This window comes from Lucilia cuprina, chromosome 5 (genome assembly GCF_022045245.1).
Source record: "Lucilia cuprina isolate Lc7/37 chromosome 5, ASM2204524v1, whole genome shotgun sequence".
Lineage (NCBI taxonomy): Eukaryota > Metazoa > Arthropoda > Insecta > Diptera > Calliphoridae > Lucilia > Lucilia cuprina.
The window spans coordinates 10380347-10408014 of record NC_060953.1 but is presented as its reverse complement, the minus strand read 5'-3'; the positions used below and the strand labels follow the sequence as shown (position 1 = coordinate 10408014).

The 27668-nt window shown below is 30.1% G+C and overlaps 2 protein-coding genes across 3 annotated transcripts in view; one reads left to right on the top strand and one right to left on the bottom strand.

Moving 5' to 3' along the window:
- LOC111685655 (E3 ubiquitin-protein ligase listerin) overlaps positions 1 to 27668 on the top strand; it is a 48017-nt gene that overhangs the window by 7543 nt on the left and 12806 nt on the right. The gene's annotated exons all lie outside the window — the stretch shown is intronic.
- Positions 23344 to 27543, bottom strand: LOC111685656 (nucleolar protein 11-like). Its single transcript, XM_023447919.2, has 4 exons — positions 27321 to 27543; positions 27082 to 27246; positions 26632 to 27013; positions 23344 to 24928 (listed from the first exon to the last, which is right to left on the bottom strand). Exons 1-4 carry the CDS (start codon positions 27450 to 27452, stop codon positions 23448 to 23450), a joined length of 2160 nt encoding a protein of 719 aa, XP_023303687.2. The 5' UTR covers positions 27453 to 27543; the 3' UTR covers positions 23344 to 23447.

The following is a 27668-nucleotide window of genomic DNA, read 5'->3' as shown; positions in this document are numbered from 1 at the left end:
ATGTACAAATATTGTTAATTTGCGTTAATATTGCGTTTGTGTTTCTTACCATAAAAAGCTTTAAGTAAAACATGTTTATAAAAATATCTAGAATACAAAATTTATGCCCGTTAATAAGTAAAAATATGGCGCGGGCGGTTTTTTCTTTCTTTTTGAATATATTTTTCCCTGTTAGTGAGTGATACAAATGACGTGTACGCAATATTGTTCTTTTTTCTCAAGATTGTTATTTAAAAATTTTGTTATTCTTGTCCATATTCTTAAAAAAAATTGTATATTTATGGTTTATTTTGTTTAACCTCTTTTTTGGCTTTTATTTTTGCCAAAAAACTGCATTTGTATATAAATTGAAATGTAGCTTAATGGTTCCTTTAAAATGTTGCGAAAAAAAATTTTACATGGCTTTAAGTGCCAACTTAAGAAAGTTGTATATTATGTGAAGTGAATGTTTTTTTCTTGTGATATTGTTTGGTTTGAGTATATAGATCAAGTTGGTTTTATTGATAAACATTTTTCAGTTTAAAAATAATTTATATTCGCAGCCAATAAAATACTTTCAAAATTTGAGGAAAAAATTTATTCATATTAAACATTTTAAAAAAGTGGGATCAGTTAGAAGGTTCAGTTCTAGTTCATTCTAGCTGAGTTAGTTTTCAATACTAGTCCAGATCTCGTTCAGTTTTAGTTCAGATCTCGTTCAGTTCTAGTTCAGATTTAGTTCAGTTCTAGTTCAGTTCTAGTTCAGTTCTAGTTCAGTTCTAGTTTAGTTCTAGTTCAGTTCTAGTTCAGTTCTAGTTCAGTTCTAGTTCAGTTCTAGTTCAGTTCTAGTTCAGTTTTAGTTAAGTTCTAGTTCAGTTCTACTTCAGTTCTAGTTCAGTTCTAATTCTATAGACTAGACTATAGACTAGACTATAGACTAGAATATAGACTGGACTATAGACTGGACTATAGACTAGTCTATAGTCTAGTCTATAGTCTAGTCTATAGTCTAGTCTATAGTCTAGTCTATAGTCTAGTCTATAGTCTAGTCTATAGTCCAGTCTATAGTCCAGTCTATAGTCTAGTCTATAGTCTAGTCTATAGTCTAGTCTATAGAATTAGAACTGAACTAGAACTGAAGTAGAACTGAACTAGAACTTAACTAAAACTGAACTAGAACTGAACTAGAACTGAACTAGAACTGAACTAGAACTGAACTAGAACTGAACTAGAACTAAACTAGAACTGAACTAGAACTGAACTAGAACTGAACTAGAACTGAACTAAATCTGAACTAGAACTGAACGAGATCTGAACTAAAACTGAACGAGATCTGGACTAGTATTGAAAACTAACTCAGCTAGAAGTGAACTAGAACTGAACCTTCTAACTGATCCCACGTTTTTAAATTGTTTAATATGAATAAATTTTTTCCTCAAATTTTGAAAGTATTTTATTGGCTGCGAATATAAATTTATTTTTAAACTGAAAAAATGTTTATCAATAAAACCAACTTGATCTATATACTCAAACCAAACAATATCACAAAGAAAAAACATTCACTTCACATAATATACAACTTTCTTAAGTTGGCACTTAAAGCCATGTAAATTTTTTTTCGCAACATTTTAAAGGAACCATTAAGCTACATTTCAATTTTATATACAAATGCAGTTTTTGGCAAAAATAAAAGCCAAAAAAGAGGTTAAACAAAATAAACCATAAATATACAATTTTTTTTAAGAATATGGACAAGAATAACAAAATTTTTAAATAACAATCTTGAGAAAAAAGAACAATATTGCGTACACGTCATTTGTATCACTAACAGGGAAAAATATATTCAAAAAGAAAGAAAAAACCGCCCGCGCATATTTTTACTTATTAACGGGCATAAATTTTGTATTCTAGATATTTTTATAAACATGTTTTACTTAAAGCTTTTTATGGTAAGAAACACAAACGCAATATTAACGCAAATTAACAATATTTGTACATAACAACGTAAAATAAGTGAGAAAAAAACGAAATGAAAAAAACATTTAACAAGACAGACAGACCCATGGTTAGACAAACAGAAGGACAGACGTATGAATGGATGGATGGATGGATGGATGGACAGACGAGATCGACAGTGTAACTGACATGTATGGAATTAAACAAAAAGCAATTGTGTCACATACAAATAATTCACATTCAAATAATACATTCTCTCTGCTTAAACACAGTAAAAGATGTTTAACTCTGAGCATTGAGAAAATATTGTATTGTATTTGTGTAAAAATATAATAACAATAAAAACAAGAAAAACAAAAACTATATTGTTTTGTATAAATAAATATTTACAATCAAATAGAGAGAGAGGGTGAATCATCTACAGAGAAAACAAGCAAAAAATAAAATAAAACATCATACAAAAACAGCAAATAAAACGTTCCAAGAAATTTCGATATAATCATATTTTGTTTACCCTACAACATTTTATAAGGGATTTACTTAGTTACTGTTAATAGAGGGAATTTACAGAAAATGACATCATAGAAATCAAATGACATCCTTTTTCAATGATTGCAATTTAAAATCAAACTTCGTTTCTTCATTTCATAAATAATGTTCCTTTCTTAAGTTTTTTAATCCAAATCTTCATTAATGCAAAGTTCGTTACTTAAGTCTTTTTACCTATATTCGCCTTCGTAAGTTTCTTTCTTAAGTCTTTCTACAATCGAATATTCTGTCAACCAAGTTCATTCCTTAAGTCTTTTTTCCGAAATGTTCTTGTAAACAATGTTTGTTTCTTAAGTCTTTTATTCGACAACACCTGTTAACAAGTTCGTTTCCTAAGTCTCTTGTTAAAAACATTCTAGTCTTTTCAACAAAACTAGACCGTAGACTATATAGACTAGACTACAGACTAGACTATAGACTAGACTATAGACTAGACTATAGACTAGACTATAGACTAGACTATAGACTAGACTATAGACTAGACTATAGACTAGACTATAGACTAGACTATAGACTAGACTATAGACTAGACTATAGACTAGACTATAGACTAAACTATAGACTAGACTAGACTATAGACTAGACTATAGACTAGGCCTAGCAACTAGACTATAGACTAAATTATAGCCTAGACTATAGACTAAATTATAGCCTAGACTATAGCCTAGACTATGGACTAGAGTATATATCTGTTCATCTCATATTCGAGTTCTATTTTATTTCTTTTCTGTGCTAAGCTTATACTATATTTTGGGCAACGAATTAAGACAAATTGGGTAGTTATATAAGCCAAACTTATGTTTTATTTTAAACTACAACTAATGCTAAACATATATTATTTTAAGTTGGGATTGAAGTGCGATTAAAGTAAATATTATATTTTAGTTTTTTTTCGGCTCATCTTTTTTAAAAAAAACCCTTTTTAAAAATGTTGCAAACTGTAGACAAAAAATAAATTTCCAGCAAAGAACTGGTTTTAAACATAAAAGCAGTTTTTTTATCCTGATGGTAGTTTTATTTTTTGGCTATAAAAGCAAAAAAGAAAAAAAACTCAATTGACCAAAAAGTCGTTATAAATTTATAGTTCGAAACTGCAAAAAGTATTTTGTTTAAAAAGAGTCTAAGTATATATGTAAGTATAAGTAAATATATACATAAAGATGTATGAATGTTTGTATGTACAGCATCAGTTGTTGTACAACAACTTAGCAGCATCTACCAATTTTTTTCAGTTTGATTTTTTTTTTATAATTTGCAGTAGTAGTCGCCCGTCGCTTTTGAGTTGAGTTAAGAGTGTACAAAGGCAAGTTTAAAAAATTGTTTCAATTTATTTATTTCTTGGGCATATTGTATACATATTGCTTGGCTTTTTTCGGTTGATATTTTAAACATGTTTTGTAGCTCCCTAAAAATAAAAACCGGCCGGTCTTATTTTTAGAATAGTATAAAGACTACCAACCACTCTGCTGGAGCATTAGTAAATGTTTAAATAAAACTCGTTGCTAGGCCGAAAGTGACTGGCTGGCTGGTTGGCTTTTTTTTTATTGAATGCAATAATTTCTTTTCTTTTTTCGATTTTATATACACACAACCACGTCAGTTATAAGATAAACTTTTTTTGGCGTGTTTTGTCTTTTTATTGTTTGTTGGTAATATTTTTGTTGCTGCTGTTGCTATTGGCAAAAGGTGAAGCTGTTTGTCTTTTGTTGACTGCTGCCGCTGTTGTTCTTAAAGTTGTTGTTCTTTTTGTTTCCCCTATATATGGCTTTTACTTAACAAAAATTGGAGAAGAAACAAAAAAAAAAAAAAATAAAAAGCTACACACATACCAAACGAAATAGCAATCTTAAGACAAACTTCAAGCCGTGCCAGGCCATGGTACAGAACGGCAGGCAACATCATTAAACCCATGGTGCACAGTGATTTAATATTAACAAGTATAAATAAACTAGAGTTTAACTAAAACTGAACATCAACTAAATACAACTGAAATAGAACTGATCTAAAACTGAACTAAAACTGAACTAGAACTGACTAGAACTGAACTAAAACTGAACTAGAACTGAACTAAAACTGAACTAAACCTGAATTAGAACTAGAACTGAACTAGAACTGAACCAGAACTGAACTAGAACTGAACTAGAACTGAACTAGAACTGAACTAGAACTGAACTAGAACTGAACTAAAACTGAACTAGATCTAAACTAGAACTGAACTAGAACTGAACTAGAACTGAACTAGAACTAGAACTGAACTAGAACTGAACTAGAACTGAACTAGAACTGAACTAGAACTGAACTAGAACTGAACTAGAACTGAACTAGAACTGAACTAGAACTGAACTAGAACTGAACTAGAACTGAACTAGAACTGAACTAGAACTGAACTAGAACTGAACTAGAACTGAACTAGAACTGAATTAGAACTGAACAAGAACTGAACTAGAAGTATTCAACTCCAATCTCTACATAGAAAACTTATCAAAAAAGTCTTTTCATTTCACTGTCTGCATCTTTCCTGACTTTCATTGTGTAGTACCAGCAGCAGCAACAGCACAATCCAGCCAGCAACAAAACAACCCATTTAAAAACTGAGCTCAATTTGTGAGTTTATACATTTTATACGTTGATTTTTTTTTTTTGGTCTTTCTTTCCTTCTTTCTTTTCTTTTCATTTTTTTTTTTTTTGTATATAAACTCTTGTGTTTCGATTTTTATACGTTTTGTGACTTGGCCCAGCATCTCTTTTGCGTAAAAATTTTTATAAAATGAAAACACGAGGGGTACAGTTTCGTTGTAACTGAAAAAGTTTTAAGTTTTATTCCAAAAAGTATCCATGTTTTTTTATGATGGGGAAGGGGGGTGAGGTAAAGATTTTGTTGTTCTTATTATTTTTAAAGTTAAATGAAAATTTTATTGTTTTAACGTGTTAGTACTTTAAAAACTTTTATGTTCTTAATGTTTTGTTTTACATTTTGACCTTAACATTAAGAGTTGTTTATTTAGAAAATGTGGCTTTATTGTTGCTTTTGTTTAGTTGCTTTAGATTTAATTTTAAAGCAAGTGTTAATTTGTACTTTAAATGTTAAGACCTTGTCCTATATTTTTGTTATTATTTTTTAGTTTTTTTTTTCTTTTTTTGCTAAAAATATAACTACAATATCGTTAATTTAGTTTGGAATTTTGCTAAAAACTAAATTTAGTTCTCACTTTCTTTTAAAGTTAAATTTTCGAAAATATATAAGGTGTTAAATGGATTTTTAAGAAAATTTTATTACTTTTCAAAAAAGCGTGTGGTTTTGATCACTTTTGAAAGAACTTGTCAAAAATAGAAAAAACTTAACAAAAAATTTACATTTTTACTAATTTTTATTTAATAAATTCCAAAAAAATCCATAACAAATTTTCAAATTTAAACACAAGTTTGCATTTAAATTATTTCACCATCGTTAATATCCGTTACTTTTCTCTCTTTTCAAACTATGAATCATCATTAACTTGCCTTTTTAATAAAATGTTGAATAAATTATTAATCTTATAGACATACATATCTACATACATATTTACATATGATTTAATACATAACAATTACATTGTTATTATTTTCTATGACTCAAGTTTTTTTCTTTTGAAAATTTTAAAAAATAAATTTACATTTTTTAATAAAATCTAATTTTGCCGGATATTTAGATTTGTTTAAGACATTGAAAGCTGTAGTTGCGCAAAATAATAACAACAACAAAAGATCCGTTAGTATTTAAGTTTAGCTTTAATCCTAGTTCTAAATTTAGTCTAAACATGGCTTTATTCAGGGCTTTCAATATAATATAGATTTGGCTTTTAATATAGCCTAAGATTGGCTTTAATAAATCTTAAATCGTGGCTCTAAATAAAGTCTAAGTGTGGCCTTAATCGTATGCGTAAATAAAGTTTTATATTGGTTTTATTTGGATTAATTTATCGCTCTCAATTAAGTCCAAGTTTGGTTTCAATTGAAGCTCTAAGTTTGGTTTCCATCTTAGGCGTAAATATAGTCTAAGCTTGGCTTTAGTTTTAGATCTAAATTTGGTTTTATTTGGATTTATTCATAGCTTTCAATAACGTCTAAGTTTGGTTTCAATCTTAGGCGTAAATATAGTCTAAGTTTGGCTTTAATCGTAGATCTAAATAAAGTCTGAGTTTGGTTTCATTTGGATTCACTTATAGCTCTTAATAACGTCTAAGTTTGGTCTCAATCCTAGATCTAAGTTTTGCTTCATTCTAAGGCATAAATATAGTCTAAGCTTGGCTTCAGTTCTTGATCTAAATAAATTCTGAATTTGGTTTTATTGAGATTTATTCATAGCCCTCAATAACGTCTATGTTTTGTCTTAATCTTAGGCGTAAATAGTCTAAGCTTGGCTTCAATCCCAGATCAATCGTAGATCTAAATTAAGTCTGAATTTGGTTTCAATTGGATTCATTTATAGCTCTCAATAACGTTTGAGTTTGGCTTCAATCCTAGATCTAAGTTTGGCTTCAATCTTTGCCGTAAATAAAGTCTAAGCTTGGCTTCAGTTCTCGATCTAAATTTGGTTTTATTAAGATTCATTCATAGTTCTCAATAACGTCTAAGTTTGGTGTCAATCAAAACTCTAAGTTTGGTTTCAATCTTAGGTGTAAATATAGTCTAAGCTTGGCTACAATCCTAAATCTTAGCAAAGTCTTATTATGGTTTCATTTGGATTCATTTATTACTCTTAATAACGTCTAAGTTTGGCTATATTTATAGCTCTCAATAGTTTTTAAGGTTTGGCTTCATTTGTAGCCTCTATAAAGTGTAAGTTTGTCTTCTTTCGTAGCTCTATGTGTATTCTAAGTTTCGCTTCAAACCTAGTTCTCATTATAGCCTAAGTTTGGCTTTAATATTAGCCGAAAATATAGTCTAAGTTTAACTTTAATCATAGCTCCAAATAAAGTCTTAGCTTGGTTTCATTCATACTTCTCAATTACTTCATAGTTAGGCTTCAATCCTACATCTAAATAAAGCCTAAGTTTGGCTTTAAGCCTAGAATTCAATAGAGACTAAGTTTGGATTCAATCCTATATCTAGATTAAATCTAAGTTTGGCTTAAAACTTAGTAGAAAATAATGTCCAAATATAGTCTAAGCATGGCTTCGTTTATAAGCCTCAATTATGTCTAAGTTTGGCTTCAATCCCACATCTACATAAAGTTTAACTTTGGCTTCAAACCAACTATTCAATATAGTCTAAGATTAGCTTTAATCCTAGCTTTAAATATAGTCTCAGTTTGACTTTAACCACTACGCTTAGTCTAAATTTGGCTTTAATCCTAGTTCTAAATAATATCTATCGTAGGTCTCAGTTTGGCTTTAATCCTAGTTTTAAATTAAGTCTATTTTTGGTTTCATTCATAGCTATAATTATAACCTAAGTTTAGCTTCAATCTTAGTTGCAAATATTATCTAAGTTTAATTTCAACCCTAGCTGTGAATATAGGCTGAGTTTGACTTTAATCATATATCCACGCTTAGTCTAAATTTGGCTTTAATTCTAGTTCTAAACAATGTCTATGTTTGGCTTCAATTGTGGGTCTAAGTTTATCTTAAATCTTAGTTGTAAATATGATCTAAGTTTAGCTTCAAACCTAACTCTAAATGAAGACTAGGTTTGACTTTAATCCTACATTGACATAAATAAATGTTTGGATGAAACCATAGGTCTAAGTTCGCTTCAAACCTTTTTCTTAACTAACTCAAAGTGTGGCTTCATTTATAGCTCCCAAAAACATCCAAGTCTGGCTTCAATCCTACTTTAATCTATGTTTGGTTTCATTCAGGATTAACCTAGCTTCTAAATTTAAATTCTTCTTTAATCTATGATCTGTATAATCTAAGTAAGACTTGAATCTTAGCTTTAACTATATTTTAGGCTCAGTTTTAACACCAGCTTTAAGTTTGGTTTAAGTTTGGTTTCAATTCTAGATTTAGTTCTTCTAATAGATCTATATATAATTAAGATTGAAGGCAAATTTTGTCTTTAATTTGTGACCGGAAATTTCGATTACTTACATTTTAAAATTTTTAAAAATTTTGTTTAAATTAATCTCTTTAAACCTTAAAAAATATAATCTATTAAATGATTATTTTTGTTTAACCTAAAACAACATTAAGCCAAAAATAACAAAAGATTTAAGTAACAAACCTTTTTTTGTTTTCATCTTACTACACATACATACATACATGCATACAAATGTACATAACATTCAACCGTAACCATTATAAATGGTTAAACAAAAAAAAGAAAACAATATAAAAAAATTGATTAAAATAACATTTTGAAAAAAAAACAAGTAGGAAAGTATAGTCGGGCATCACCGACCATATAATACCCTACACCATGAGTATATTTTTAAAATTTTTACTTTTTATAACGAAACTTTTATGTTAAATATTATTCCAAAATATTTAAGCAATTTATTGATAAAAAAACCAAAATTTCTAAATGAGGCTTTATATAGGTCAAATATGGGCCGATCCTCGGTGAATTTGGGAAAAGGATATATTTTTAAATAACAGTTAGTTTTGTTGAGTTTCATTGCGATACAAATTGTTACAAGTAAATTTTTGACGTTTAAGATATTTTTTGAAGGAGGGTTTATATGGGGGCTAGGGTTAAATAAGGGCCAATCTTTACGAAAATCTGCAGTGTCTTTTATACTTATATAAAACTGATTTGTACCAATTTTTAGAGAGATAATAAAATATTTGACATAATTAATTATGGCATAAAAAGTTCAAATCGGGAGGTACGGTTGTATGGGGCCTAAGTGAAATAATGGACCGATTTCAACCATTTTCAATAGGCTTCGTCCCTGTGCCAAAAAAACATGCTTGATCCAAATTTCATCAAATTATATTGAAAATTGGGGCCTGTACCTTGCGCACAAGGTTTACATGGACAGCCAGCTGGACAGACGGACGGACATTCCGTTGACAATTGGATCTTCGCTCCGGAACGACCCGAGTCATACTCGGTCATAGATTGTCAACCCAGCGACAGCTGTATCAACCGAATGTTTTTTCCCCAGGAAAGAACTATCGGCCACAGTCGAACTGTTACAACAACAACAACAACGGACGGAAATGTCTTAATCGACTCAAAAAATGATTCTGAATCGATCGGTATACTTTAAGGTGGGTATTTGACCAATATTTTTGTATGTTACAAACATCAGCACAAACGTATAATACCCTCCCCACTATAGTGATGTAGGGTATAAAAACACTTCTTGATTTCTTTCATTAAACTCAAATGTTTTGTAATAAATTACAAGAAAATTTTATTCATTTAAATGAAATTTTGTTCAACAATAACAACAACAACACAAAGGCTAAGAAAAAATAAAAGATTTTTGTTTAATTACATTATTGACCAAGAGATGCTGTAGAAAGGTACATACATGTATATACATAAGTATGTATGTGTATACATATACTATGCAACATATAACTTAGGTACATCAATGTTTGTCTAAAAGGCAGTAGTAGTTGTTTTGTATGTGTGTATGCATAAAAAAAACTATATAACTCGTGTTGTAGGCTTAAATAAATAAAATATATTTGTACAGTGTTTTTAGGTACATATATGTATATAAAGCAAGTTATTTACTATCGAATTATATAGCACTAGCATACCCTGGGTGCTTCGCTACCCTAACTATGTTCAGTATCGTAAAAATATCAAAAAGTACCATCGGAAAAACGAAAAAGTACAAAGATTTCTTTCAATAAATTATCATTTAATAAGGATCTTGTGTTCCGGTTAACCATATTATAAAGAATCCATTTGAATAATAGAAAAGTACCAAATAGTTCCCACTTCCACAATATTATTCAGACAAGACCATGTATGTTAAAATTAATGTTCCTAGGTTGAATGTTTTAGAAAATTAAAAAAAACTACAATTTATGAGATAAAAAGTACTAAAAAGTTGTCTCTTAAAGGATCTTATTCAATGAGGACCGTGTATGTTTAATAATCAGTGTTTTCAGTTCATATTAAAGAACATACATAGACTACCATTTGAAGGAAGAAAAAGTACCAAAAGTGAAATAAAGTTTACCTAAATGGAAAGTACTAATAAAAAGAGTACAATTTTTCCCCTTTTTGCTTAGAAGTATACTTTTTCGAGAATTAGGTTTACAAAATGTTCCATATTTAAATCTACATATATATCACAGTTAAAACTCAAACGATTCAAATCTACATTCATTTATTCCACAAAAATTGTGCTTTAAAAAAGATACCAAACAATTTACTCGAATTTGGTCCTATATAAGCCTTAGTACTCGAATTCCAAAATAATATACCAAAAGCTTATTTTGTGTAAGTAAATAAACTACTTTTTGAAATTTTATAAAAATTGGCTCAATGAGTTTGAATAAAATTAAATTTCCCGTTTTTCCCCTTTTTGGTACTTTTTTTTACCCAGTGAAATAGTAAAAATTTTATTACAATAAATATTACAGAGTTAGTCCGTAATTTAATATGAATAATTCAATAAACCGAAAAAAGTTTTCTTAATGTGCTAAAGAAAAAAGTACCATAAATACAGTTTTGTCCCTTTTACACTTAAAAAGGACTGAATTGTAAAGAAAGTACGAAACAAGTGTCTCATAATTTTGAGAGATGTATCCAAAATATTTAGAAAAATTTGATTATGTTAATTAGTTTAAAAGTTATAAAGGTCTAAAAAAAAGGTACCAAAATCAGCTTTGTTACACATTTTTACCCCTTAAAAGTACGAATTTCAAAAAAGTACCAGACACTCATCTGCTCATTTTAAGAGTAGATACAGGTGCATTTAAAATTTTTCTTGTATCACTAATATTATGTAAGATATTTAAGAAAACCTGTTTTACCCGTTTTTCCGCCCTTTTTACCCGTAAAGGTGCAAATTTCCAAAAATCCCTCCTTAGTGGATCTACATAACCAAAAACACATCTACTGTAAAAATTTCATGATTCTAGGTTCAGCCGTTTGGGCTGTGCGATGATGAATTAGTCAGTCAGTAATGCTACTCTTTTATATATATATATATAGATTGTTAAGACTTGTGTACATAAAACCTTTATAGGTTGTTTAAGATTTAAAAAAATATATATTTTTTTGTTTTTTTCGGAAAAATCTATACTTTATTCTTGTTATTTTATGAAACAAAAAGGTATTTTTCTTTTGTAGCATCAAACAACAAGCTAAAGAGATACATTTTTAAAATTCACTAAAATGCAATTAAAGGAATGTATTCTTTATGATCAAAATAGAGTTGAAGATTGGTACACACAAAGGCTGTGAAAACAGTCTGAGTTTGACTTCAAACATTTCTCTATGTTTTGTCTAAATTTGGCTTTAATCCTAGATTTAAATAATGTCTATGTTTGGCTTCAATCATAGACAAGTTACACTGGTTTTAATCATAATTAGAAATATAATCTAAGTTTAGCTTCAACCCCAACTCTAAATGAAGACTAAGTTTGGCTTTAATCCTACATCTACAAATAACCTAAATCCTTGTTCTTAATTAAGTCGAAGTATGGCTTCATTTATAGCTCTCAAAAACATTCAAGTTTGGCTTCAATCCTACAGCTAACTTAAGTCGAAGATTAGTTTCATTTATAACTTTAGATATAAGCTAAGTTAAGCTTTAATCTTAGTTGCATATGTGGTCCAAGTTTTGTTTCAATATTAGCTTTGAATACAGTCTGAGTTTGACTTTAGTCATATCTCTTCGTTAAGTCTATATTTGGCTTTAATTCTAGTTCTAAATAATATCTATGTTTGGCTTCAATTGTAGGTCTAAGTTTGGCTTCAATCTTAGTTGTAAATGAAGAATAAGTTTGGCTACAACCCTTGTCTTTAGTCACAGCTCTTAATATAATCCAAGTTATACTTTAAGCGCAGCTGAAAATACAATCTTAACTTGATAAGCTCTCAATAAAGTCTTAAGTTGGATTTAACCTTATCTGTAAATAGAGTCTGGGTTTAAGTTTGGCTTCAATCTTAGGCGAAAATACAATCTAAGTTTGTCTTAGTCTCAGTCCAATCATAGCCCCTTATATAGTCTTAATTTAAATTTGACCTGAGCTTCTAATATATTCTAAGTTACGCTTAAAGTTTGGCTTTTGTAGCAGTTTAAAATACAGCCTAAGCTTGACTAAAATCGCAGACCTTAATATTGTGTTATTTTGGCTTTAATTACAGCTCTTAATATAGTCTAAGTTAGGCTTTAATCGTAGCTGTAAATATAGTTTAAGTATGAATTTAACTTTAATTCTATATATATTTTAAGTTTGGCTTTAATCGTAGCTCTCTATCTATAGATCATGTTTAGCTGTAAACGTAGGACTATGTTTAGACTCAACATAACATTAAGCTTAGTTTAAGAAATAGTCTTAAGATTGGCTTCCAAGTTTGTATTATATATTAGCTCTGAATATAGTCTTAGTGTAGTTTCTGCCACAGCTCTAACCTTAGTTCTCAATATATTCTATGTTTCGCTTTACTAGTAGCTCTTAATACCATATAAGTTTAGCTTTAATTATAAGTCTAAGTTTAAACTAAGTTTTACTCAAATGTTAGATTTTAAGCTTAGCCTTAGTCTCAGCTCAGAATATAGTTAAAACTTGGCATTAAAATTAAGAGGTATTGCCAATTATAGAGGTATTGCCAAATTAAGTGTTATTCCAAAACTTTTTGAGCAGATAGTCACAGAAACACTGTCACACCAAGTTTCAACATTTCTGTCACCATTCCAGCATGGATTTAAAAAAGGACGTTCAGCCACCACTAATTTATTAGAATTTACAACTTCCGTGATCAAATCTTTTTATGCCGGCTATCAAACTGATACTATCTACACGGATTTCAGTAAAGCATTTGATAAGGTGAATCATAACCTATTGCTTTACAAATTAGACAAACTTGGACTTACACCTATATTCCTCAATTGGATTTCCTCATATCTTAAAAACAGATATCAATGTGTATCGTTTAGAGGATGTACATCGAAAACCATCCCAGTTATATCCGGGGTCCCTCAAGGTAGTCATTTGGGTCCAGTATTATTTCTAATATTCATAAATGATTTACCATCTTGCATCACGAATTCCAATATATTAATGTATGCCGATGACGTCAAACTTTTCCTTAATTTGAACCATTCCAACCAATGTTCCTTACTCCAAGCAGATCTAAACAATTTTAGCCAATGGTGTAATGAGAATTTAATGGATTTGAATTTGAAAAAATGTAAGCAAATGACATTCTTCAGACGAAGTCCAGTAGTCTGTAGCTACTCGATAAATAACTATCAACTAGATAAAGTTGATGTGTTCCTTGATCTTGGCGTTCTACTCGATAACAAAATGTGTTTCAATTCCCACATTTCCCAAACTGTTAATAAAGCAAAAGGTGTATTAGGTTTTATCAAACGCTGGGAAAAGAATTCGATGATCCTTACGTCACAAAACAATTATTCACGTCGCTTGTAAGACCTATTTTAGAATATGCTTCAGTTGTATGGGATCCTCAATATGAAATCCATATTAAGAAAATTGAATCCGTACAAAAGCAATTTCTTTTATTTTGTCTTCGAAAACTTCCTTGGAATCCTAACATTAATCTTCCATCATATGAAAGCCGTTTAGCTCTCATTAAACTTCCCTCTCTACAAAGTAGGAGAATATGTATGAACATATCATTCATAAGTAATCTAATGAATGGAGTAATTGACTCTGAGATCTTACTACGTAAAATCGAGTTAATAGTCCCAATTCGTCCAACAAGAAATTATATTCCACTTAAGCTACAATACTTCCGTTCAAATTACGCCAACTTTGATCCGATGCGTAGAATGTGTGCTCAAGTCAACAACTTATACAATCATATCGACTTTTCAACCGATCCAAAAGTCATCAAAACAAGCATCCTAAACTTTTTAAATCAATATCCTCCCTACTAAAGTAACATTATTATTTTAGTTTTATTATTAGTATTATTATGCTTTATCTTATTTAATGTTTTAAATCAATTGTAATTAGCCAGTAAGAAATTGTAATTTCATTGGCGAAATAAATAAAATAAATAAAATAAATAAAATAAAAGTTCAGCTTAAATCGTAGCTCTAAATACCCAAGTTTAGCTTTAATTGTATGTCAGAGTTTAAACTAAGTTTGACTCTAACCGTAGCTTTTGTAGCGTAGAATGTGGTATAAGTTTAGCTTCAATTGCAGCTCTAAGTATAGTTTAAGTTTGGCTTTAACCTTAGTTCTGGATGTAATATAAGTTTCTCTTTAAACATAGTTTTAAATAAAGTCTAATCTTAGCTTTAATTGTAGGCCTAAATTTATGTAATATAAGTTTCTATTTAAACATAGTTTTAAATAAAGTCTAATCTTAGCTTTAATTGTAGGCCTAAGTTTAAACCGACTTTGAGTCTAAATTTAGCTCTGAATATAGTACAAATTTAGCCTCAACCGCAACTCAATATATGGTTTAAATTAAACCTAAGTTTGTCTTTATTTGTAGCAGACTTAGTATCTTTTTAAACTTAGCTCCTAATTTTGGTTAAGTTTTGTTGTAATCGTAGCTTTAAATTTGACTTAAGTTGTAACTATAAATATAGTATAAGTACAGCTTTAAAAGTTGCTCTTTATATAGTCTAAGTCGTGGCTTTAAATTCAATCTAAGTTTAGCTTCAACTAAAGTCTATGTGTAGATTTAATATAACGATAGTTTAATGTTCGCTTAAATCTAAATATCGCTTAAGCTTGGCTTCAATCGTATCTCGAAACAAAGTCTAATTGTGTCTTTAATCCTAGCTTTTAATATCGTCTACGTTTTAAATATGACCTGAATATAGTCCTAGTTTAGTTCTTAATAGATCTTAAGATTTCCTTCAAACTATAGCTTATAGACAAATTTCAACATCTACATTTTGAAAGATTTAAATCTTTTAAATCTCTCTCATAACCAAAACTTGCTTCATTGTTGTTTTGTATATACATACGTAAAAGAATGAACCCTCTACTCTCTATATAACTTTATATAGCTGATGTTTTAATGATGCTGTTGGTTTTGTTGCAACCATAGTTACTTGTCAGTTGTTGTTGTTGTTGTAGCCAGTCCAAGTTGTTGTTGCCTTTTTTTACAGGCAATAGTCGTTAATCGTTTCCAATGACCCTTGGCTTAAGAGAAAATAAAACAACAACATACATAAACACATATAAAAGGACATGCAATACAATCAAGAAAACGTAGAAGTAAAGCAAATGAAAAAAATGCCTTAAGAGCATATTTTAGGAAAAGGCATGTGGCCAAGACGCCTACCTGTACCTTTAACAATACCAGAGATTTGTGTTGTGTCTGTCTGTCTGTTTGTCTTACACTAAAGTATTTAAGGTGGCTGGTATATAAGAAGACAATCATGATGATGATGATGATGGTGATTTTGAAAAAAAGGCAACAGGTAACTTAAGATCACCACCAAATGTTAACATGTTTAAAGAATTGTTCGTTATTCTTCTTTACTGTTTTTGTTGTTATGCTTCTTCTTAATATTGTTATTATTGCTTTTTGGTTGCTGTATGTATGTATGTATGTATGTATGTATGTATGTATGTATGTTTTTTAAGCAATTTAACATTGGTGCAACCGGCTATACAAGACACAACAACAGCAGCAGCCGCATGCAGTTTAAAGTTTGAACAAAAAGTTGAATTAACAACCAGAATCGTTTTTTTTTTTAATGGCATGTTATGTCTGATTCTTTATACAACACAAGGGGGTGATTGTTTTGTTGTTGTTGCTTTACTTGACTCTTTATAAATTTTTCAAGGAAAATATGAGATAAAAGTTAAAAGTATAGTTGTTTTTACAACAACAAAACAAAAGGGACAAATATCTTAGTTTTAAAATCAATTTCTTTTTATAGTTTAAATAGGGTTTAAGTGATGGAAATAACTAGTTAAAAATCGGTTATAATTTGAAAATTTAAACCAAAAAAGGAACTGTACATTTTTCTAGAAGAAAATAAAAGGTCTACGTTTGAAGTTATAATATGTTTAAACCCTCAATTAATGCTTAACTTAAAGTTTTACTTGGAGCTAAAATTTAAGCTAAGTTTAGACTATATGCTAAACTGAGGTTTAGTTTACAGCTAAGATATCAGCTGAACTTAGTCCATTTTTAAAACCAAAATTAGATCATTATTTAAGATAGAATTGAAGCTGATACGAGACTGTGAATGGAACTAAAATGAGATTATTATTTGAGAAGGTTTTGAAGCTGAACTTTAATAACATTTAAGCTAAATTCAGACTATATTTAGAGTTATTATTAGAGCTAATCTAACGCTATATATAGAGCATTGATTTAAGCTAAACTCAGAACATATCAGAACATTATAGCTAACCTAACGCTATACATAGAACATCGATTTAAGCTAAACTCAGAACATATTTTAATCAACAATTTAAGTTAAACTGAAATTGTAATTAGAGCTACGATTAAATCTAAAGTAAGACTTATTGAAAGTTAAACAGAAACTATATTCTGAGTTACGAATGAAGCTACTAAGCTAAGATTGTAATGGGGCTACCTACGATTCAAGCTAGACATAGACTACTTACAACTGAAGATAAGAACCACAATTGGAGCTAAACTGGTGCATCAACTAGAGATACGATTGAAACATAATTTAGACTATACTCGGAGCTTTATTGAAGTTATGTATATGAAAGCTAAACCGAAACGATATTAAGATCTATGACTAAAGCAAAGCTAAGACTCTATCTTTAGCAAGGATTGCAGCTCAACTCAGGCCATATTTAGAACTCCGATGAAGCCAAACTGTGACTATATGTAAACTAAACTGAGACCACAATTAAAGCTTAACTGAGACCAATGCAACTTCGAGCTAAACATAGACTATTAGTAGACAATATTGAAGACCTCTTTTGAAGCTAAACTGGAGGATCACCTACAAATACTATAGAAGTTTAAAAGAGACTACATTAAGGGAGAAAGTGAGACTGTATGAGAGCTAAACTGGAACGATTGAAGGTAAACTGAAACTAATGGAACCACGAGCTAAACATAGACTATTAATAGATACTATCAAAGACCTCTTTAGAAGCTAAACTGGAGGATCACCTACAGATACTATAGAAGTTTAAAAGAGACTATATTAAGGGAGAAAGTGAGACTGTATAAGTCTAAAGGAACCACGAGCTAAACATAGACTATTAATAGATACTAGAGTACATAAAGGGAGCTCCGCCTCCCTAATCGAAATTAAATTAAAAATTCAGATTATAAAAATATATATGCATACGTATACAGATAAAAATTAATATTTTTTAAGATTATAGGTATGTGGCATCACTGGATTTCTGTGTAGTTTACGTTTTTGTTTTGTTTCTTGCTTTGTTTGTTTTAGTTCAAGCCAACGTACGTGAGACTTTTGTTTCTATGTATTAGTAACAACTTTAAATGCTTATATCTCCTAAAATGCTAAACCGATTTTACTAATATATCTATTGTGCACATCTACAAACAAGAACCATTAAAATTATATAGGTTTGGCCAAAATCGGATGTATACTGTAAGAGTAAAAGGGGTCACAAAAAATCGCTTTGCCTATTAATTATATAGATTATCAAATACCTCTTTAGAAGCTAAACTGGAGGATCACCTACAGATACTATAGAAGTTTAAAAGTGAATACATTAAGGAAAAAAGTTAGACTGTATAAGATCTGAACTTAAACTATATTAAAATCTATGCCTAAAGCAAAGCTAAGATTGTAATGGGGCTACCTACGATTCAAGCTAGACATAGACTACTTACAACTGAAGATAAGAACCACAATTGGAGCTAAACTGGTGCATCAACTAGAGATACGATTGAAACATAATTTAGACTATACTCGGAGCTTTATTGAAGTTATGTATATGAAAGCTAAACCGAAACGATATTAAGATCTATGACTAAAGCAAAGCTAAGACTCTATCTTTAGCAAGGATTGCAGCTCAACTCAGGCCATATTTAGAACTCCGATGAAGCCAAACTGTGACTATATGTAAACTAAACTGAGACCACAATTAAAGCTTAACTGAGACCAATGCAACTTCGAGCTAAACATAGACTATTAGTAGACAATATTGAAGACCTCTTTTGAAGCTAAACTGGAGGATCACCTACAAATACTATAGAAGTTTAAAAGAGACTACATTAAGGGAGAAAGTGAGACTGTATGAGAGCTAAACTGGAACGATTGAAGGTAAACTGAAACTAATGGAACCACGAGCTAAACATAGACTATTAATAGATACTATCAAAGACCTCTTTAGAAGCTAAACTGGAGGATCACCTACAGATACTATAGAAGTTTAAAAGAGACTATATTAAGGGAGAAAGTGAGACTGTATAAGTCTAAAGGAACCACGAGCTAAACATAGACTATTAATAGATACTAGAGTACATAAAGGGAGCTCCGCCTCCCTAATCGAAATTAAATTAAAAATTCAGATTATAAAAATATATATGCATACGTATACAGATAAAAATTAATATTTTTTAAGATTATAGGTATGTGGCATCACTGGATTTCTGTGTAGTTTACGTTTTTGTTTTGTTTCTTGCTTTGTTTGTTTTAGTTCAAGCCAACGTACGTGAGACTTTTGTTTCTATGTATTAGTAACAACTTTAAATGCTTATATCTCCTAAAATGCTAAACCGATTTTACTAATATATCTATTGTGCACATCTACAAACAAGAACCATTAAAATTATATAGGTTTGGCCAAAATCGGATGTATACTGTAAGAGTAAAAGGGGTCACAAAAAATCGCTTTGCCTATTAATTATATAGATTATCAAATACCTCTTTAGAAGCTAAACTGGAGGATCACCTACAGATACTATAGAAGTTTAAAAGTGAATACATTAAGGAAAAAAGTTAGACTGTATAAGATCTGAACTTAAACTATATTAAAATCTATGCCTAAAGCAAAACTGAGACTTTGTATTGAGCTAAGATTAAAGCTAAATTCAAGGCCATATTTAGAGCTCTGATTGAAGATAAACTATGACAATATTTAATATAAACTGAGACTTAAGTTAAAACTAGGACTAAAGCTAAACTGAGACTATTAATATATACTATTGAAGACCTCTTTTGGAGCTAAACTGGAGCATCAACTAGAGATACGATTGAAACTTAATAGAGACTATATTTGGACAAACATTTAAGGCTAAAGTGAGACTATATTAGAGCTAAACTGAAACTACATTAAAATCTATGACTAGAGCAAAACTTATGCTGTGTATTGAGCTAAGATTAAAGCTAAACTCTGGCCACATTTAGAGCTCCGATTGAAGCTAAAATGTATCCATATTGAAATTAAACTAAGGCTAAAGTTAGAGCTTGGACTGAAGCTAAACTCAGACTAAAATGATTGCTACGATTGAAGCTTGAACTGATGCTGAAATGAGGCCATAATGAGAACTACGATTGAAGCTATACCGAAACTAATTGAGAGTTAAACAGAGACTATATTTAGAGCTTTGGTTAGAATTTCTATAGAAGCTTAGTTGAGACTTTATTAAGAGCTACAATTAAAGCTAAACTTAGACTTTATTAAGATCAACGATTAAGGCGAAACATAGGGCTAAATTGAGACTATCTTTTAAGCTAAGTTTGAGGTTTAACTAAGGCTATATTTGAGCTAAGATTAAACTTGAAAAAATCCTTAGATTAGAACTGCAATTGGTATATAAAGAGACATACAATTAGAGATGAAATAAGTCTACAAAATTGTTTGAACAAAGATCTACAGCTATTAGATCTAACAGCAACGTTAAGCCTCAATATTTAACAAAAAAGGACCTATGATTAGAGTTTACGATTGCAGTTGGTCAGTAAGAATAACAATGATTACAGCTCAAATTGGTCTATAAAGAGATTAACGATTCGAGCTAAGATTGATCTAGAAAAAAAGTTCTATGATTACAACTAAAATTGCATTAAAAAGCGACCTAAAATTGTGCTAAAAAAAAAGTCATGATAGGAGATAAACTTGGAATATAATGAGATCTACGTTTGGAGCCAAAACTAGTCTACAAGAAGAACCAGAAGATCATGGCTAAAGTTGAAATATAAAGTGATCTATGATTACAACTAAAACGTAGAAAAACTATAATTACAGCTAAATTTGAAATATAAAGTGATCTACGATTAGTGCTAAGATTGATCTACAAACAAGATCTATGATAACAACTTACATTAGTTCAGAAAGACCAACCAATACAGAGAGCAATAATTTGAGTAAATATGGGTCTACAGAATGATCTGCGTTTAAAGCTAAAATTTGTCCACAAGAAGAACTATAATTACAACTAAAGTTGAAATATAAATTGATCTACGATAAAAGCTATAATTGATCTACAAAATGGAGATATGATAACACTTAATTTAGATTATAAAGGCATCCAAAATTGATCCACAAAAGGTGCAATGCTTAGATTCAAAATTGGTCTATAAAAAGACGTACGTTGAGAGCTAAAATTGATCTACAAGATGAGTAATAATCACGGCTAAAGTTGAAACGTAAAGTGATCTATGATTTGGGCTAGGATTGCTTTACAAATGATCTATAATTATAACTAAAATTAAATTGGAAAGAGTTAAATAATTGATCAATACAGAGAGTAAAATGAGTCTATAAAAAGTCCCTCGTTTAGAGCTAAAATTGGATCATAAGAAAAACATCAATTACAGCTAAAGTTGGAATATTAAGTGATCTAAGATTAAGGCTAAGATTGATTTACAAAAAAAGATCTATGATTACAACTAAAAGTGGAACATGAAGAGAAATTGGCCTCTAAATAGTCCCACGTTGAGAGCTAAAACAGGACTACAAAATGTGCAACAAGATGGATCTACAAAAAATCTTTGATTATAACTAAAAGTGGATTATGAAGTGAGTTCAAATTGGCCTCTATAGGGTCCTTCGTTGAGAGATAAAACAGGTCTACAAAATGAGCAATAATTGCCTTTGAATTTCGTTTAATTAAAACTGGAAATCATAGACCTTAAAGATACTAACGATTTCAATAGATTAGAGCGATCAGTACAAGAGATCTTCGATCTCTACGGTCCTACGTTTTAAAGCTTTGTACACTTCTTAGTAAATTTAAAAGATCTATGATTACAACTAAATTAGATTATGAAGAGACTTTAAATTGGCCTCTAAAGAGTCCTACGTTGAGAGCTAAAATAGGTCTACAAAATGTGCAACAATTGCATTTTAATTTCGTTTGATTAAAACTGGAAATCATAGACCTTAAAGAGAATAACGATTTCAATAGATTAGAGCGATCAGAGCTTAAAGTTAAGCAGCAGAAAGAGATCTTCGATCTCCAGAGTCCTATGATTAAAAGCTTTGAAAACACGTTGAGATCTAAAACATATGTACAAAATGAGCAACAATTGAAAATAATAGACCTTTAAGAGAATAACAATTTCAACAGATTAGAGCGATCAGTGCTTAAAGTTAAGCGGCAGCAAGAGATCTTTGATCTCCACAGTCCTACGTTTGGAAGCTTTGCACAACTTTTTGGTAAATTTAAAAGAAATATGATTACAACTAAACTAGATTGCGAAGAGACTTTAAATTGGCCTCTAAAGAGTCCTACGTTGAGAGCTTAAACAGATCCTACATTGAGAGCTTAAACAGGACTACAAATGTGCAACAAGATTGATCTACAAAAAAGATCTTTGATTATAACTAAAAGTGGATTATGAAGAGAGTTTAAATTGGCCTCTATAGGGTCCTTCGTTGAGAGCTAAAACAGGTCTACAAAATGAGCAATAATTGCCTTTGAATTTCGTTTGATTAAAACTGGAAATCGTAGACCTTAAATTGAATAACGATTTCAATAGATTAGAGCGATCAGTGCAAGAGATCTTCGATCTCTACGGTCCTACGTTTTAAAGCTTTGCACACTTCTTAGTAAATTGAAAGGATCTATGATGACAACTAAAATTAGATTATAAAGAGACTTTAAATTGTCCTCTAAAAAGTCCTACGTTGAGTGCTAAAACAGGTGTACAAAATAAGCAATAGTTGCATTTGAATTTCGTTTGATTAAAACTGGAAATAACAGATCTTAAAGAGAATAACAATTTCAATAGATTAGAGCGATTAGAGTAAAAAGTTGAGCAGCAAGAGATTTTCGATCTCCAGAGTCCTACGTTTAGAAGCTTTACACACATTTTTTAGTAAATTTAAAAGATCTAGTGCTAAGATTGATCTACAAAAAAGGTCTTTGATTACAACAACTAAAATTGGTCTCTAAAGAGTCCTACGTTGAGAGCTAAAACAGGTGTACAAAATGAGCAACAATTGGAATGAATAGATCTTAAAGAGAATAACAATTTCAACAGATTAGAGCGATCAGTGCTTAAAGTTAAGCGGCAGCAAGAGATCTTCGATCTCCACAGTCCTACGTTTAGAAGCTTTGCACAACTTTTTGGTAAATTTAAAAGAAATATGATTACAACTTAACTAGATTGCGAAGGGACTTTAAATTGGCCTCTAAAGAGTCCTACGTTGAGAGCTTAAACAGGTCTTCTAAATGAGAAACAGTTGCATTTGAATTTCGTTTGATTAAAACTGGAAATAATAGACCTTATAGAGAATAACGATTTCAATTAATTAGAGCGATTAGAGTTGAGCAGTAAGAGATCTTCGATCTTCAGAATCCCACGATTAAAAGCTTTGCAGATCTTTTTTTTTAGTAAATTTAACTTTATTTAAAAAATATATAAAGATATTTTCATTAATTTATAAACTAAATCAGAAAAAAGATGAATAATTACAGCAAAAAAAAAAATACAATTAAAATAATTGAACCTCTTCGATTGAATACCATTTCGAAGAATTTTTCTCCTTAAATATTTTTCTACGCTCAACAATATTATACAATAAAGCCGCCACCGTTTCCAATTCGACAATTTCACGTTTATAACTCTGTATCAATTCATGCCATTTATAGAGAATTTCCATTAATTCAATATCTTTGGATAGGGCTAATTTTTGAAAATGTGAATTAAGAAATACACCAAACCAACGCATTAATTGCAGTTCATAATCACTGCTACAGTTATAGAGCGAAGGACGTTCTTCGATTAACGATAGTTGAGGCGGTGTTATTAGTAGATTATATAAATGTTGTAATATCAATAGAATTTTATTATAATCTATATCATTTCTAATGTGTACCGCTATGGCTTCAGCATCAAACGAACACTGCAAGAGTATATTTAGGATATCTAAAGCTTCGTTGGATGAGTTGTGTTCTGTGGGCTTTTCCGCTAATAAATCTAAATTAGGATAGGGTTTAGCTTGGTCATCTGATTCTAATTGAAAATCAACTTCCATGTGTTTCTCTTGTTTTTCTGTTTTACAGCCATTTGTTAGGTTCTTAGTTGATTCTTCTTTATGATTAAGTGTTTCAATTGTTGTTATATTTGTTAGTAAATAATTTAAAGTTTTCGAAAGTATTTTCTCCGATATATTTTGATAACGTTTCAGACACACTCCGATATCTTGTAATAAATTTGCTTTTATTAGTACGGTCAATAGTTTTTCAGTTATTTCATGTTCACTGGCTCCAGCCTTTTCCAGTTGTTTAGCTATCAGTTGTATTTCTGGACTAATAAAACCATTATCATTGTAATTAGCCATTAAAGAAATTTGTACATCATCTAAAGGTTGTTCTACCTGATTAACTTCAACATGTAAATTTAATTGTTTCAAAGAGTTTAAATCCTTATCAAACTCCTTGCTATTTAAAAAGGCCACAAATTTACCATCAGCTTCCTTAAATGGTTTATCATTTGTTTTACTGTTCTTTACAGTATAATAATCATAATCATTACTATACTGTAGACAATCTTCTAAAAAGGCTTCTTCATTAATGTGTATATCTTCTAGAACTGGTTGATAGTCATGTCCCACTTGTGTGCCCACCAACTCAGAGAGAACTTCTTTAAGTACACGATATTTAACTACCGAAAGATTTTGTCCCATAGCCAAGAGTATATGTTCATCGATAGACCATAGTTGTGAAAAGTTAAAGTAAACTTTAAAGAATTGTTTAGTTTTAATAACTTTATATTGTGTATTGTATAGTAAAAGAGAGGCTCCCTCTTGGCCATGATTAGCTCCATAAATGGCTACAAAATGTTTCGATATTCCCAATACCGAAAGAGGAGTATCAACTTTAAGTTGTGTCAGCATTGAGACAAAATTACCAGGAGAACGACTGGGTTCTATGTCATCGGCAAGACTCAAAAGGAATATACGTTTATCGGACCCTAAGAGAAGGAAATATATAAAGATTGAAAAATCATGAAATATATGTTTGAAAACATTAATAAGAAAAGAATAATTTGATAGAAAGGAGACTAAATGTAGAGCTAAGTTTATGGTTAAATTGAGATTATATTTATACTAGGAAGGAAACCTAATCTAAAGCTTTAATCAGACTTAAATGGAGATTTAAAGGAGACTAAATTGAGAACTAAGTTTAAGGCTAATTTGAGATTATATTTATACTAGGAAGGGATCATAATCTAAAGCTTTATTCCGGCCTATGATTGAGTCTAAAAGGAGACTAAACTTAGAGCTAAGATTGAAACTAAATTGAGATTATATTTATACTAGAAAGGAAACCTAATCGAAAGCTTTAAGCAGACTTAAATGGAAATATAAAGGAGACTAAATTGAGAACTAAGTTTAAGGCTAAATTGAGATTATATTTATACTATCATAATCTAAAGCTTTATTCCGGCCTATGATTGAGTCTAAAAGCTGACTATATCAATCGCAATTGAGTACACTTTTTAGAGCTCTTATTGAAGCAAAATAAAGCAAAACTATAGCTATATTTAGATCTACAATTAAAGCTTAATTGAGACTATATATAAACTAAGATGGACACTAAATTAAAGGTAATAGAAAGCTTTATTTAAAACGATAAGTGAAGCTATGTAACTTTTTACTACTTTTTAAAGCTCCTATTGAAGTCTAAATCAGATCCCAATTGGAACTAAAGATAAAGCTAAACTGTGTTCAAATTAAGAGCTTTGATTGAGCCTAATTTATGAAATATTTAGGTCCAGAATTGTAGCTAAACGGAAACTAAATTTTGAATTGCAACTAAAGTCAAATTGAAGTTATATATAGGGCTTTAATTAATGCTAACTGAAGATATAAGTAGAGCTAGGATTAAAGTTAACTGAAACAATATTCATAGCTTTGATATAAGATACTTTGAGGCTTTGAGTAAAGCTAACTAAGGCTACTTTTTAGTGCTCCTGTTGAAGTCTAAATCAGACCCCATTTGGAAGTAAAGTTAAACTGCGTTCATATTAAGAGCTTTGATTAAGGCTAATTGATGTAATATTTAGATCTTCAATTGCCGTTAAACGGAGACTAAATTTCGAGCTACAACTGAAGTTAAACTGAGATTATATTTAGAACTTTACTTAATGCTAACTAAAGCTATATTCAGAGCTTCGATTTAAGATACTTTGGGGCTTTGAGTAAAACTATTTAAGACTACTGTTTAGAGCTCCTACTAAAGTCTAAATCTGAATCCATTTGGAACTAATGTTAAAGCTAAACTGCGTTCATATTAAGAGCTTTGATTGAGGCTAATTGATGTAATATTTAGATCTACAATTGCAGCTAAACGAAGATTATATTTGCAGCTGTAAAAAATGGTGATTGAAGATATAAATAGATCTAAGACTGAAGATAACTGAAGCTATATTAAGAACTTCTATTTAGGATATATTGAGACTATGATTGAAGCTACAATATAAAGCTCATATTGACATTATATTAGCAACTAAACTTAGGCCATCTTTAGAGCTAAGATTACAGCTAGCTAAACCAATATTAGAATTACAATTAAAGCTAACTGGAACTTTATAAAATTGACCAAAACCTGAACTAATCTATAATCATTTCAATGTTAATATAATGAATTACCAAGAAAAAAGTGAAAACTTACATATTGTTAATAAAACCGGTGTACCATCACCCTCTATAACAGCCGCACCAGCAACATGAACATCTAAAACACCTCTTTTCAAATTAAAACGTTTCGCCTCAACCTCTACACCTTCGCCCTGATCCAAAGGTATACGCACCAAATGATAATCACCAGTTTTAGTATTACGTTCGAAATAAGTTAAAATACGTTGACCATTCGATAATTTCTGTATATTAAGATCGGTGAATATTAAACTTGAAAACAATTCGGTTTGTTGAGGTGCTCCTATATCAGCTTTACGCGATTCAATGGCCGATTGTAAAGATTCACAAGAGCCATCGGAATACAAAACATAAGTATCACTATCATCAGCCACCAAATCGGCTATACTTTTTTGGAACTAAAATATAACAAAGAAATTTATTAATAAAAACAAGCTATGAATAAAAATTATTTTAAAGTAGCTACCTTTAACTTTTTGCACTTGTTAACATCTTTGGTGTTATCATCCCATAATCTAAGAAACCTGTTGGCAAAGACACCCACATATTTTTCAGTTTTTCTATCATACACCACTTTAGAGGAAAGCTTTTCCAATACAGACCAACTTTTTATTTGTTTTTGAGTGGAAATCTTTAAAAGAAATTATGAATATTAAATTTATCCTTATTTTTTATTTATAAATTTACACATGTCTTCACAAATACCTTAAATATTATGATAATGTTTTTGCCCAAAGTTGTTATACTATTGCCTTGTTCTTTGTCCGGTGATATGCCCAGAAAGTCTTTGGGTTCTGGTATAGGACATAAATTATAATATGTTATAAATTTTGTCATTTTTGTCTATTAAAAAAATGTGTAAATTAATATTTTCTTTGAAAATAGTTAATGAATTTAAGTCAAGAATCCCGCACGTGTTTGTAGTTTGTTTACAATTTTTTTTGTTCCTAACAGAGTTGCATTTTTGTAATCATATGTTTGGAAAAAGGGCGTTTTTACACCACAAAGCAAAATACACAGCAAAAAAGCGGTAAGCTAAAACTATAAATTTTT